Source organism: Xenia sp. Carnegie-2017, unplaced genomic scaffold (genome assembly GCF_021976095.1).
Source record: "Xenia sp. Carnegie-2017 unplaced genomic scaffold, XeniaSp_v1 HiC_scaffold_25, whole genome shotgun sequence".
Taxonomy (NCBI): Eukaryota; Metazoa; Cnidaria; class Anthozoa; order Malacalcyonacea; family Xeniidae; genus Xenia; species Xenia sp. Carnegie-2017.
This window is the reverse complement of record NW_025813488.1, coordinates 3740469-3754861: the sequence shown is the minus strand read 5'-3', so window position 1 is coordinate 3754861 and position 14393 is coordinate 3740469. Positions and strand designations below refer to the sequence as shown.

The 14393-nt window shown below is 31.3% G+C and overlaps 3 protein-coding genes across 4 annotated transcripts; 1 reads left to right on the top strand and 2 right to left on the bottom strand.

Moving 5' to 3' along the window:
- Positions 1 to 86: 86 nt before the first annotated feature.
- Positions 87 to 3375, bottom strand: LOC124452603 (intersectin-1-like). 2 transcript variants are annotated; one of them, XM_047003186.1, is made up of 6 exons: positions 3323 to 3375; positions 3184 to 3257; positions 2430 to 2605; positions 965 to 1512; positions 651 to 864; positions 87 to 483 (listed from the first exon to the last, which is right to left on the bottom strand). In XM_047003186.1, exons 2-6 carry the CDS (start codon positions 3203 to 3205, stop codon positions 247 to 249), a joined length of 1197 nt encoding a protein of 398 aa, XP_046859142.1. In that variant the 5' UTR covers positions 3206 to 3257; positions 3323 to 3375; the 3' UTR covers positions 87 to 246. The 2 variants fall into 2 exon arrangements, with proteins under 2 accessions (XP_046859142.1, XP_046859143.1); XM_047003187.1 differs by having other exon boundaries at positions 3184 to 3253; positions 3328 to 3362.
- Positions 3376 to 4141: 766 nt separating this feature from the next.
- LOC124452594 (adhesion G protein-coupled receptor L4-like) lies at positions 4142 to 10088 on the top strand. Its single transcript, XM_047003172.1, has 20 exons — positions 4142 to 4236; positions 4372 to 4408; positions 4662 to 4793; positions 5410 to 5489; positions 5591 to 5644; positions 5715 to 5844; positions 6182 to 6407; positions 6498 to 6669; positions 6904 to 6947; positions 7022 to 7133; positions 7323 to 7426; positions 7517 to 7619; positions 7957 to 8113; positions 8245 to 8320; positions 8441 to 8507; positions 8693 to 8781; positions 8909 to 9038; positions 9428 to 9469; positions 9540 to 9587; positions 9780 to 10088. Exons 1-20 carry the CDS (start codon positions 4210 to 4212, stop codon positions 9810 to 9812), a joined length of 1863 nt encoding a protein of 620 aa, XP_046859128.1. The 5' UTR covers positions 4142 to 4209; the 3' UTR covers positions 9813 to 10088.
- Positions 10089 to 10440: 352 nt separating this feature from the next.
- On the bottom strand, positions 10441 to 14357 carry LOC124452604 (galanin receptor type 1-like). The gene is made up of 5 exons (XM_047003188.1): positions 14256 to 14357; positions 13984 to 14047; positions 12537 to 12575; positions 11342 to 11815; positions 10441 to 11228 (listed from the first exon to the last, which is right to left on the bottom strand). The coding sequence occupies exons 4-5, from the start codon at positions 11749 to 11751 to the stop codon at positions 10538 to 10540; spliced, it is 1101 nt and encodes a 366-aa protein (XP_046859144.1). The 5' UTR covers positions 11752 to 11815; positions 12537 to 12575; positions 13984 to 14047; positions 14256 to 14357; the 3' UTR covers positions 10441 to 10537.
- Positions 14358 to 14393: the final 36 nt, after the last annotated feature.

Genomic DNA, 14393 nt, shown 5'->3' with positions numbered 1-14393 from the left:
TTCTGCGCATAACATTCTTACAAGCAGCTGTTCAAAATTTACTTACACGCAGGCTCATCTTGTTTCGTCACAAACTTACAAGTTCATTATAAAAGACTAAAAGTTTAATCAAAAAAATTAACTTGTAGTATAGACAGACTTTGACAACATACAAAAAAGAAAATTTATAAAACTTATTATATCACACTACTGCTAATAATCATACACAAAATAACCAAAATGGCATATTTAACTTCAGTCAGTCATTTAACGAAGGCATAAGTGTTCCAAGTTATGATTTCGAAAATTTTCAGATAATTCTTTGTGCTTTTCGTCCTCTTTTTCCACATGATAAGCGTTTGAAATATCATTTTCTTTATCTTTAGCGGATAAGCTATCTTCAACACTTGAATGTTTAGCTGTGTTGTTATCTCTTAGTTGCCGCTCGCAGTTTTCCTTGAAATAATTTACTTTCGCTTTCATTGGCTCTTGCATGTCGATCTCCTGTAACATATTTAACTTAAACGTTACTATGAATCTCTCGTATATGACATATCTGATAAGAACTGTTTGTCAGGAATGATCTGATGTTGAAACTTTTGATTTAACTGGATGAATAATTTTTTTTTCCTACATTGTGATTTTCACAAGTGTTCATTTTTGCAACAAACCTGCTTCATAATTTTTTCTTCATTTTTCTTTTGACATTTCTCCAATATTTTCTCTCCATTATAGATATCACTGCTTGGGTATCCTGTCATAGTTTGAAATGACTGTTGCTCGTTCACTTTGTGAATTTCTTTCGTCAGTTCAACTTTTACTAAAACTGTTCTTGCCGTACTACGATTTTCTTCAGTTTCGTTTAGTTGTTGTCTACCACCAGAGCTGATAAGATAAATTCGAAGTGTAAATTGTTATGTATTGTCTTTTATATTTTCAGTAGATGCAAACAGAAAAAAAAACTAGAAATAAGTTGATAGTTTACCTGACAAAACCACTTTCAAACTGCTTGTCTTTATTATTATTTGACACCTTAATATTATCACTCAATAACTGTTTCTCTTCTTCAATTCTCTTCTGTCTTGCTGTACTTTTTGCCTTGGGATTTTCTTGGCTAGTTGCAAGTTTTTTTTGAAAATGTTCGGCTGTTTTTAAAGCTTTGTTTTCCATCTGTTTTGTCTTCGAGTCATGTATACAACTTGCTTCTTGACGACTGACATTGTAGGTATTACAATTATCTTTTAATTTATCAAACTTGTGCTTCAGCTTCTCTTTTACAGAATTTCTAAAGTTCCTATCGCGTCTTTCTACACTTTCTTGAACCATTTCAATCTTCTTTCTCTTTTCCTGCCATTTGTTTGCCCGTTGATTAGCAATCACTTCTTGATTTTCAGCAAATATAAACAAACGCCGTTGGTATCTTTCTTCTGTTTCTCGTCTCTTTCTTTCTTCGTATTCTTTCATTGCTTGACAAACCATGTCAGCGTGTTGCACATTGCTCGCCATCTTCAAGCGAATATTTAACTCTCTGGTCTAACAAGGAAAATCATTGTCAGTGTAGTGAATCTTGTCCTCTGTTATTCATTCACTTACATTGACACACGTTATCTAAGTTTATATTTTAGGTAGTGTAAAGACTGTTCTTTTTCTCTTTTGTTCATTCATCACTACCTACATTGACACACGTTATCTTAATTTATATTTTAGGAAATGTAAAGACTGTTTTCGTTCTCTGTTGTTCATTCATCACTACCTACACTGACACTCGTTATCTAAGTTTATATTTTAGGTAGTGTAAAGACTGTTCTTATTCTCTGTTGTTCATTCATCATCACTACCTACACTGACACACGTTATCTTAGTTTATATTTTAGGTGGTGTAAAGACTGTTTTCGTTCTCTGTTGTTTATTCATCACTACCTACATTGACACACGTTATCTAAGTTTATATTTTAGATAGTGTAAAAATTGTTCTTTTTCTCTGTTGCTCATTCATCACTACCTACATTGACACACGTTATCTTAGTTTATATTTTAGATAGTGTAAAAATTGTTCTTTTTCTCTGTTGCTCATTCATCACTACCTACATTGACACACGTTATCTAAGTTTATATTTTAGATAGTGTAAAAATTGTTCTTTTTCTCTGTTGTTCATTCATCACTACCTACACTGACACACGTTATCTTAGTTTGTATTTTAGGTAGTGTAAAGACTGCTCTTTTTCTCTGTTGTTCATTCATCACTACCTACACTGACACACGTTAGCTTAGTTTGTATTTTAGGTAGTATAAAGATTGTTCTCGTTCTCTGTTTTTCGTTTGTCACTACCTACACTGACACACAATTAACATTTTAGGTAGTGTAAAGAATATTCTAAAGCTCTCTATAAATAGTTCATTTATCACACTATCGAAAAATACAACATTATAGCTATATGTAAAACATTACTTTGCGTCTATTCTCTGCAGCTGTAATTTTGTCATCAATATCTTGTCTAGTTAATAATCCAAGTTTTTTCGGTGTTAAACGAGGAACTCTAGCATTATCCATTCTTGGACTTAAAATGACCTCATAACTGATAGTCGTTGCTGCTCCAGGAGTTGAAGACTGGTACTGAGCATTGGCTATAGAAGTGATACTCTGTTAATATTACATATTTGGCATTGTCAGAAGTGATGACGAGTATTTTTCGAAACGACGGGAAATTTTGTTGTTGAATTGTTGTAAACTTGTTTCATGTTCATTCAACGTATGCCATCCATTTCATTGCTTACATTTTTTTCAAAAAAGATCAAAATAGATTTAGACAAAAAAAGGCAGAAGTTTTGTCATTGATGGTTACTATAAGGCTAGCTGTCCTACACTGGCAGTTTGAAACTTTAAATGTATACTGATCCTTGAAAAAGATGATTTACATGATGAAATTATTTGAACAAAAAAGTCTTTATAATCAAACACATGTTGTGATAACAATAGATTTTATAACGCTCGTGTGATTTCAACTGAAGATTGTTTATATTAACGTCTAAAATTCAAAAATCACTTTACAACTTCGAAAATTTGATTTTAGATAGTTGTACAGTGCATTTTTACTATAAGTACTTCCTATAAAAATACATATTGTATTACACATATACATTCATGCTTCTTGACAAGACATAGGTGTTCAGTACATGAAATAAAAATGATTAAACAACAATACCTTTACTACTCTGGGAACCCATGATATTCAATGTTTTACCAACAGAAAAATAGAGCGAGTTTTCCCCTATAAATCTGTCACGAAAACTCAATTAAATGTAAAATGCATGCTTTGCTACGGAAAATTATTTTGCCGTTACCTCCTGTATGGTCATCACAAATACTCCGTTACGTTTGTACCTACAATGACAAATGATTTTAAAAATTTGAATTATGGCAATTTAAACAAAACATCGTTATTCATTACAGCAATGCACGCGTTTCATTGGTCAAAAATCGTGTCTTTCATAATAGAGCTTGCGTGATGGCGTGACCATTACCACAGCAAACCCAAGATTATGAAGTGTTTTCCATATGTTATTCGTTCTAAACTATACTTGCCTTCAATGCATTGCATTGATTTCTTTGATCGTCCAGAAAAATTTCCTGTATAATCTCTTGCGTCGTGTTTACACACACATGAGACCATTCCTGAGACAAGAAACAGATTTCGTAGGTCGGGTAGTTGTACTATATGAATATATATTTAACCATTTAAATATATAATTTGATAAATTAGGACCATTTACCAATTTGATCACACCCTGTGGAAAAAAAATGTTGGTGTGTATAAAGACTAAAGTTTCAACATTAAATTACTCCTTATAAACACAGAAGAATGCCAGATACACTAAACTCGAGTAAAAAAGAATGTTTTAACAACATCTTCACTTTCAACAATGGTCCCGATGAAGAAATAACTACATAAACTTACTAATAAGAACTTAAGTTTCAATATTCAATTGCTACTGCTGATGAAAACAGAAGATAGTGTAAAGTGCTGGTGCTAAATTTGCTTTTGCCAAGTTCTTATCTTTTACATAACGCTTTATAATTGTCATTTTAGTATATTCAGAACACCTGCCCCCGTTAGTCAATTGTTCTCCACCTGTTCTTCGTCGTTTGAAATACATACATGTTGTTATGGTGATTGCAAAGATACAAAGTTAGTTGTTGTTACATTATTTAGATAAATGAACGTTTGTTCATGAAGGACAAAATGTTTTTTAGAAAGGTGATAAAACTAAACAAATTTCTGTATATTTTAACAATCAAAGCAAACTTTGAGACTATATAGAACGTTGAAACTACATGTTGAATTTATTCTGAATAGTCTATGTTTAAATGGTTTTGTGTATTATTTTTGCAGATGTTTCTGTGTTTTTGTATTGGATTATACAGCTCAGGTTTGTGTTCCTTGTTTTTTTTATGGTCTGTCTTTTTATCATAGAGCCAACGTAGCAATAATTTAGTTTGTTAAAGTAGAACGCAAAAAGTGTAGTTTCATATATATATGATGTCATCCGAGAGTGGACTGCATGTTTCTAATGCGACAACAGTGCAAAGACTTGTTCTCGTTGTTTAGTCAACACTATCTACACTAAGAAAGTTTATCTTAATTCTTATGTTAGTTAGTATATACTTACATTTGTTTTCTAGCTATTTTAGGAGATGTTTCCTCGACAAACACTACACCAGTTGCCTCAACAAAAACTTTTGTGTCTTCTGTCACGACCCAACAAAACAACATGAGTTCCATCTATCATGAAGTAACTCATCCAGGTCCTCCAGGTAAACTAGAAATTATTTTAGTGTTAAATTTCAAATTTATTAAACAATTTATCAATATAGTTACTAGTGGTAATGATAGTTTCTAAAATATTTGATAAATGATTCAAGTCATCCCACTGAAAATTGGGGTTGAACGTTTTACCATTACACATTCTTCTTCTTCTTCTTCTTCTTAAATTTTGTCTTTCTTCTTTCTTCTCTTAACTTTTTTTTGTCTCTTTACTTCTCCGCTCCTCCTTAAATATTAATTCTTACGACATCAACCGGTTAAAATCTGTCAATTTCTTGCTCTGTTCATGTGAAAGTGAATTTAATTACTATGCAAGCAATATTTATCGGAGACTAAGAATATTATTTATTTCAAAATATTTCTTTCAAAACAAAAACCATGGATGGTTTTTTGACAATCATACAAAAATGAAGGTACTTTTTACTTTTTCACATTGTAAAAACTGATTGGTTAAGAAAATAATAAAATGGTTGCAACCACACAAATATGAAGGTACTTTTTTCTATCACTATGATAACTCTATATCGTATAAACTTTTTCAAAAATTTCCTGCTCGAAATGGATTGCATGGTTCGAATGTTTCTTCGTTTCATTTCTTTGTTTTAGAACCACCTACTTCTGATCCTTGCACAGTTGCAAAAGAACCAACAGGATTTGAAAATTGCGCTAATGAATCGTGTGCAATGGTATTTATGACAGGATTTTAGTTTGGTGCTGTCGAAAGTTTTCTTTGAAGTTTGTTCAACCTGATGCAGCTCTCAATTTCTTTTTTAACATTTTATAATAGAAATACTTCAAAGACTTGGAAATGTACATTGATTGCAAAACACCTGGATATGAAGTAGGTGAAACGATATAAATCTAGTTAGAATGTTTTTCCAACATCCTAGGTAATTTTCTTCGTTTGATAGAAATACACTCATCCAAGAAATTTATCAGAATTGGCTGAATTAATGGCTTTAAAATTGTCGAAATATATTGAAAAGAATCTAAAACAATCAGAAGTCAACAGAACTATTGTCATTGCAACAAAAAAGTTTAGTATGTATATATAGCCACCTTAAATTCTAGAGAGTCAAAATTTTATATATACTATATTAACATGTTGTTATATATTCTGTAACTTGAATTATGTGTTTAGTTAAATATAATAAAAGTTTTTGCTCAATAAAAATTTCCAAACATATATAGTATATAAAACGATCAAAGAAAACTGTGAAGACCTCCAAATAAATGTTGATTGGTTTATCAATAGTATAAATATAAAGTCAATACATTTTTCCTGAGTTATTGCATTTATAATATGTGTTATTATTTTTTAGTTAAATATTGTTCTATAATTTTAATGTTATTTTTCTGATTGCTTTTAAATTTTCAGCGTTTGGAGCATCGGTGATTAATTTATCAAAGGGTAACAAGTCAGATAATTTCTTGTTTCCTGACATCTACGATAAGTATACAATACACAAGCTTGGTAGAAGAGTTAGAAATGTAATAACATATCCAAAAAGGAGTATGCCATCCAATATTGTACAAGTGGCGTGGAGTATTACAGAAACAACAAAAATTGAAGTACCAAAAGATGAAATTGAACCATATCGAGAGTATTATTACTAAATTATTGTTTTTGTTTAATTTGAATTTTTGTAGAAACAAATAATTCACGAATATACTATTTCATTTCATTTTTATAGTAATCCATGGCACTTGCCAATTTCTGAGATGAAAATAGAGAAAAATCAGATCATAAACATAAGAGAAAAACCTAACCTTGTAATAAATAGTCCCATTATTACATTCAGTCTCCTTCCAAAACCTTCGATACCAGTGAATGAACTTTTTACGATTTATTTTAGACGAAGTAAGGTTAGTGAAATTTTTACTTATAGAAGCGTTTATTTAACATTCTTATAAAATCTTCCTCTGAAAAAGTGTGTAACTGAAAAGATGAAGAGTTGAGCTTTGCATATATATAGTAGCTAGTTAATGATTTAAAAGATTTTTGTTTTTAAATTTGAATGTTTTCGTAAGCAACAAAATACAAGCATGCAAGCAATGAAAAAGCCACTTAAACTATGAGAAGATAACTTTTTGTTACAGAGTGATAGCACAAAAAATGACCGTTGTTACTTTTGGTCTGACAGGTTTGTATTTTTACTCAGTTTTTTGTGATACATGCGTAAATGTTCATTTAATTTCAAATTGTACATGCTGATAGTGGCTTTTGGTCAAGTCTTGGTGCAAGTGTAAAAGAAAGCAATGACACAAACGTTGCTTGCTCATTTAGTCATATGTCTACATTCGTTGTTTTATCTGAACTCAACAAAGAGGTAAAGTCAATAAATCTGTAGCTAAAACAGTAAATTTTACCCTGCATACCCTGAACAGTTGTCTACATAATTATTCAATCCTTTGCACACTCTACGAATGAACATTTTATTCTGGTTTGCCCTAAAGTGAGGTATATAAATTGTATGTGAATCCACCATTAAAATACATAGTTTAATTGCTCACTTTAGGTAGATAACAATTCAAGAAAAGCAGTTCGTATCGTCGGCATTGTGTCCAATGTTTTTGCAATTCTCGCTTTGATTGCCACACTTTATGTAACAAAACAACTTGAGTAAGTTTTTCCTTTGATTTTTTCCTATTTGTCATCAAAAGATTCGATACTTGTCAATTTGAAAATAAAATTTTTCGCCCATAAATTCAGGTGTTATGATAATGATCGTGTTTGTATTCATACACATCTTTGTGTGATGCTGATTTTTGGTTATATTTTGTTTATTGTTGGTATTTTAAAGAACAACAACAAGGTAATGTAAGCTTGTTAACTTGAACAAAAATAGAGAAAAAATGATTTTGTCAGAATACCTATACAGTCTAAGGAACAAAATGTTCACAACTTTACTGTATATTAAAATAGTAATTGTAGCTATAGCCATTTAAGCTCTTCTATTTATTAGAAAATGTAAATGATTGGTTGCCTTTTTTAAATTACCTACGTTACGAAAGATGTGCCACAAGCATGAACAACGTAAATGGAGTTTATGATTCTTCTTCTAATCTTCTTGCCTCCATAATGCCACCATATACTTAGGATATACTAAACCAATGATTTTTTCAATATAAATTTCACATTTTTGTTTTTAGACTTTGAACGATGTGATAGTGACAGGCCTTCATTTTTGTCAACTATCTCCATTGGTTTGGCTTTGTCTTGAAGCTATTTACTTTCTTAATGTTATTCATCCAATATTTAATTATAACGTCACCAACACCAGAAAATTTTACATATCTCTTGGTTGGGGTTAGTATATTCTTTTTCTAGCTAAGAATACTTTTTATATGTCAACCCTCCTATATCATACAATTTACTATACGAGTCGTCTACTCCATCAATTTCAAATATTATTCATCAAAATAACGCTTTCATTTTAGCACTTACGTCTGCATTTGCTGGATCTACTGCTGGATATGATTTTCCTCATTATGGAAAGCCACGTACGAGTGAAATGTATGAAATTCTTTTGAACTGATCGTTCAGGCTTGTCATTTGTTAGGTCTATCCACGTTCCAAAATTTCTTTCATTTGTCATTAATCAAACACTAACCCAGCACTTTTTTAAATTTCAAGTTTGTGGATCTTTATCAACAAAGCAAGCTGTGGGTACTTTTTTGGACCCTTGATGGCTTTAATTGCAGTATGTATACTAGTCCACTATGGTGATGAGAAATCAAAAAGATTACCAATCATATATGACTGACTTTGTTTAATTTAGAGACATTACTGTTGTGTGTATGTAAACAATAGAGTTTCTCACCGTCACATACATAACGAATAGATCGTCCGATATTTACATTGATGATTTCGATTTATTTTATTTAGGTGAACATTGTTGCTCGTGTTGCTTTGATTTTCTATGTCTTTATTCATCCTAAAACAATAGAAACAGACAAAACTCTCAATTATTTGAAGTGAGATGTACATCATTATACATATATATTTATTTGTTTTGAATTATACATATAATTATTAGATGAACTGTTGAAGTAGTTTTTGATGGTATTTTACGAATCATTTTTTCATATTTTCTATTGACAGAGTGAACTTTTTTACCTCACTCCTCTTGTTGTTTGTTGTCACTTTTGCTTGGTATTTTGGAATTAAAGCAGTCAATAACACGGAGCAAAAAGGATATCATTATAGTTTCATGACTTTGTACTTTCTTCAGGTTTGTAATTGTAATCTTGTACAAAATCTTCTAAGTTTGATCACAACAATCCAGTCTTTAGACACCTAAACTAAGAAAAAAAGTCTAAGATAACGTGTGTCAGTGTAGGTAGTGATGAATGAACATCAGAGAAAAAGAACAGTCTTTACACTATCTAAAATATAAACTAAGATAACGTGTGTCAGTGTAGGTAGTGATGAATGAACAACAGAGAATGAGAACAGTCTTTACACTATCTAAAATATAAACTAAGATAACGTGTGTCAGTGTAGGTAGTGATGAATGAACAACAGAGAACGAAGATTCTCGTTACACGAAACGAGACTTTATTTGAAGATTACAAATTTACATAGCACGTCCATGGGTGATTGATATTCGTTTGTTTGTAGGCTTTGTTGGTTATGATTATTTATGGTTGGAAAAATGAAGAGGTTTGTTGTCGTTTCTAATTGCTTTAGTGAAATGTTTTCATGGATTCTGTAATTTTCTGTTGTTTCTTAGATGTGGTATTTGTATAATAAACGAAAGGAAGAACAAACGGCCAATGAGGTTTGTGATCATGCATTTACTGACAATCATGTGTTGTATTGCCGGTTGTGTTAGGAGTAGAATCCTCAAAGTTTGTTGTTGGTTAAAGTATCAGGTCATTTAATTGATGATGCAGTTTTTTTCCAATAGAGAATTGTAGGCGTTCTTCTTTAAATGAAATGTAAAAAATTGTTAATTGTTTTTTTCCTGTAGGAAAGGAAGATCACCTTCACTTACATTCCTTAATTTTACAAACGAGAACATTTCTTCGATGATGTTTATGGTCACGACTCGTTATGCCACTTCAGTAACTTTATTTAATACTTAATGACCACATAGAATTAAAATGTAGGGATCATAAAAAATCTGTTGGAAAATATTTTACCAGATGCATAGAAATGTAATTGAAAGATTGAAGATGTAATTAATCCTTTATATTATGTTGCATAGAAACTTGTATCTCATTGCAGCCATAAGCTCAATTGATATGTTATTATAAATATTTATCGATTTTACACAAAATATGTTGTGAAGTTAATAGAAATTCATTCACATCTCTGGGAAGAACGAGGAAGAATTTTCAGGAATGACAAAGTATATGTAGTCGTTTTTAGCTACACTCAGATTAATAGGAATGTTAAGGACAAGTAAGAATTATTTAAGATCAGCAAAAACGATACGATTAACATGAAGAAATCATACGGTCACAAGAATGATAGAATGAAGACGAAAAGAAAAGATGGAAACATTGAATCAAAAGGAATCGAAGAATCAGGGGTGATAGCTGGTCACTCGACTAGCAGAAACCTTATGATAAGTAAGAGTTAAAGAATTAGCTGGAATCAAAAGATCAGCAAGTATGAATAAACCAAAGTTTATAGAAAAGCTTGTTTGTTTAATATTTTTAAGTACAGTGACATGTACAATCAAAAAGATAATAAGCGCTATCTTTTCCATTCAATATATGAAGTTTAACTTTGCAATATTGTAACGCGTTCGCTTTTCGCACGAGATAAACGAACAGACCCAAGGAAAGTCGATTTTTTTTGTAAATGTCCCTTTTTAAAACCAAGATAGTGAATAAAGGAACGACGGAAGTCAGCAGAAACGATGCTGTAAATAAGTGGATTCACTGAAGAGTTGGCCAGAACACTTACAATGCCAAGGAAAAATAATACACGAGTATAACGAAAACTAGCCATATCTGCAAATACAAGTGCCAAACGAAAAGCAGTAAACGGTAACATTGTGATGAAAAAGACGATTACAACTGGAGTGAGAACTCGAAGTGCTTTAGCATTTCGTTGAAGGTGTTTCTTTTGATCTCGACACGATGCTGTCGTCGACACTGAAGTTGTCATTTCACGATGAAATCCTGAACTTTCTTTCAATGAAACGCGAATCCGCAGATAATAAAAGATTATCAACATTAAAGGTAATAGATAGAAGAACAGATTTAAAATGATTTTATAAGCCATTTGGCTCTCCTTGTTTGGCCACAAAACATCGCAAATTTGCAGTTTAGGGGAAAGTGTCAATTTCATATACAACCAAAGTGGCAAGGATATAACGATGACAGGTAAAACCCATAAAATGACAAGGACGTAGCGCGTCTGTTTATGGGACAGTTGAGTTTTCATAATATGAACAATTCCTCGATATCTAGAAATGAAATATCGTGTGGTGCTAAGAAGATCACAATAAATAACAATTATCTTTGAGAATTTGAGATGGCCATTTGGGCTTGATGTAGCTAACTAAAGTGTTAGTCTTACCTATAATACGATATCGCCAATATTGTCCATATAGATACACCAAAAAACGAGTCGGAAAACGGGTATATATATTCACAAGAAACCTTACCAAAAGGCCACGCAAAGTTATTGATCTCAAGTCCCAGAATAAACGAATGTGACAAAATCAAGACACCAATATCAGCAACAGCCAAGTTTAGTATGAACAAATTTGAGGTAGACCTTTTTATTCTTGAATTACAGCAAACAGATAAGATGACAAGAAAATTTCCAAAGAGCCCAAAGACGACAAGAATACATTGCACAACATATAATAAAACTTCAACGGAATATGGAAACAGGAATGGATAAATATTAGAGGTGACATTTTGAGTTTTATTTAGAGAAGATAAGTTGTTGAAAACACTGTCGTTTAACGAATATTTTGCCATCTTTACCAACACCTTCACCTTATTTTCGTTTATTCTAACTTCTTAATGTTTCTGCGTTAAACAACTAAATTAAGAAAATAGCACAACATTGTAAAAACGTGTCAGACATATTAAAAAAAGACATAAATACTGTGCGTATTAATTAAAACGAAAACATTAAGGTAAAGTAAATATGTTCAACAATCAACAAATTTTGATACCAAAATGTTGCACAGAGGTATAGCCTTTAATTCGTTTATCAGATTGTATTTCAATGACAAACAAACACCTTATCAGTTGTGAACATGAAGACAAAGAGAAATATTTGGTTAAAAAACGAAGCTATGATTTGTCTATGACATGTATCTATTTAGCGTGGTTGTAAGTAAATTTTTACACATATACAAAGTACATGAATATATAAGTCCGTGCTATGTATTTATCATTCTAACTTCTAAGATGAAAGAAGAGTCATAGAATTGTTAAAGAAAAAAACCCATTTTGTTGCCGTTCGATCGTTTTAACGTTTAAAAATTTCTTAAACGCTACTACAAATCATGATTTGCATTTTTACGTATAAAAATGAGGGCAACATGTTGCCTTTACTTCGTCCATTTGAGCGATATTGTGTTATCGGTGATTGCATGAATGAAAACAGAAATCTCATATAACCGACTGTGACAGTACATGGTTGCCTGACAACGAAACACCTTAAGTGCGACATAAGATGTGTAAACTGGACATAAATATGCTAAAGTACATGATATGTGTTGATAAATATGAATAAAAATTTGAACTGTACTTACAACTTCACTCGCTTTATCATCACCAAAATCATGGAAAGACTAAAACATTACAAAAAAAAGATATCAAAAACCTTTAGCTACTTAACACAAAAAATGTCTAATTGAAGATTTCTGCAAACACTAAACCATAAGAATATGGCGTCTTAGGACACCGTCCTTTATATACTGTAGTGAAAATCATAAAAAATGTTCGTTTCAAAACTAGAAACAGATGCCTAGACGAAAAATTTCATTAGCTTGAATAATTACAAAAATATCGCTCGAAACAAGCCGAATCGTACGAATTCTCGACATTCACGGAAGGAGAGGTCCCAAACGACGTCATTTCCAAGGGGAAGTACAAGGAAATTTAATCAAAAAATGAAGAAGTAGGTTAAAAATACAAATTCTTTTATTTCCTATGAAATTTTTATCTTAACGATTACAAAAAAACTTAAGGTATGCACTAATTAAAACAGTTAAAGATTTTAGAAAATAAAAACTAGTTTACCACTATGATACCTGTATACTACTGAAACTGTCAGAGAAGAAATTTTAAGTAAAGAGATAGATGTTTGAATCGAGTCTCCTTTTGCAGAATAACTATGAATCAAATTCGCACGTTTTCAATCAAGTAATATCAGTAACATATGATTATAACAATCAGATTTAACGAGACAACCCCCAAAATCAAATGCATGAACAACATCCATTTACATTCAATAACTTAGGTGGTGTGGACACAGTTCTTGTTCTCTGTTGTTCATTCATCACTACCTACATTGATACACGTAATCTTATATTTTACAATTTAGTTATTGTAACGATTTTTCCTATTCTCTATTTCTTGTGACAGTCAAGTATGTATAATATATGAATGTAATGAGAGTGGCATGATTTATTTACACCCAAATACAACAAAAGTCGTTTTCCTTAGATAAAGTTACTTTTAACTTCTAAAGGACAAAAAATTCAAATTGGGTCCGTTGCTAATTTGATCTTTTGTACATTACGATAATCCTTATACTCAAACCGACATTTCTTAAATCATGATGACCATATGTAACAGCTTAAATGCAATCAAAGACATCCGAACACGTCGTCATGATAAGGCCTCTGACTATTTATCTTTGTTAATAAGATAATGTATCAACAAATGCGGTAAGCGTGCTTAATATTTGAAAATAAAAATTAGTTTGAACTGGATAGATTTGTATATACTGACTTTGAATTTTTACAATATCATGACACAATGGCAATAATTTTATTTCGCCAAGTCGTATATAATCTTCGTTAAAAAAAGTAAAATCATATAAGATCTTTTCTGATCGATCATCATAGGTAGGAACCTCGGGGACTCAAATATCGTGATGAAAAATCTGCATGCGACTAGAAATCTGATAAAAATCTTCTACTAATGTATTCTTTTAATCATGAAATTCGGCCAACAAACTTGTTAATTCCTTACCGACAGAAACTTACAACCAAAATTCGCAGTTCTTCTCTTGAGAGATTGAGAAAGATTAAAATATCTGTAAAGTAAATAAAACTATCGTTTAGCGTTGTCTTGTACAAAACCCTTTTAATTAAGTGAGTAGAGTATTCATTCATCTCTCGAATTTCTATAATTATAACGCGTTATAGGTCATTAAAAATTGAAGATTTGCTTCATTATAAACGGTGTTAACAATCATTTATTTGTACGAAAGGTTATAAAAAACGACCAGTACTAACACGTACAATGAACATGTTGTCATCTAGAAAATTCTTTGATTAACCTGTAAGAAACAAATGATTATTGCATGTTGGACATATGATGAAAAGGAAGTGTGACAAATAATTAATAAAAAAAATCGAGATCGGTTCCCTACCACTGGA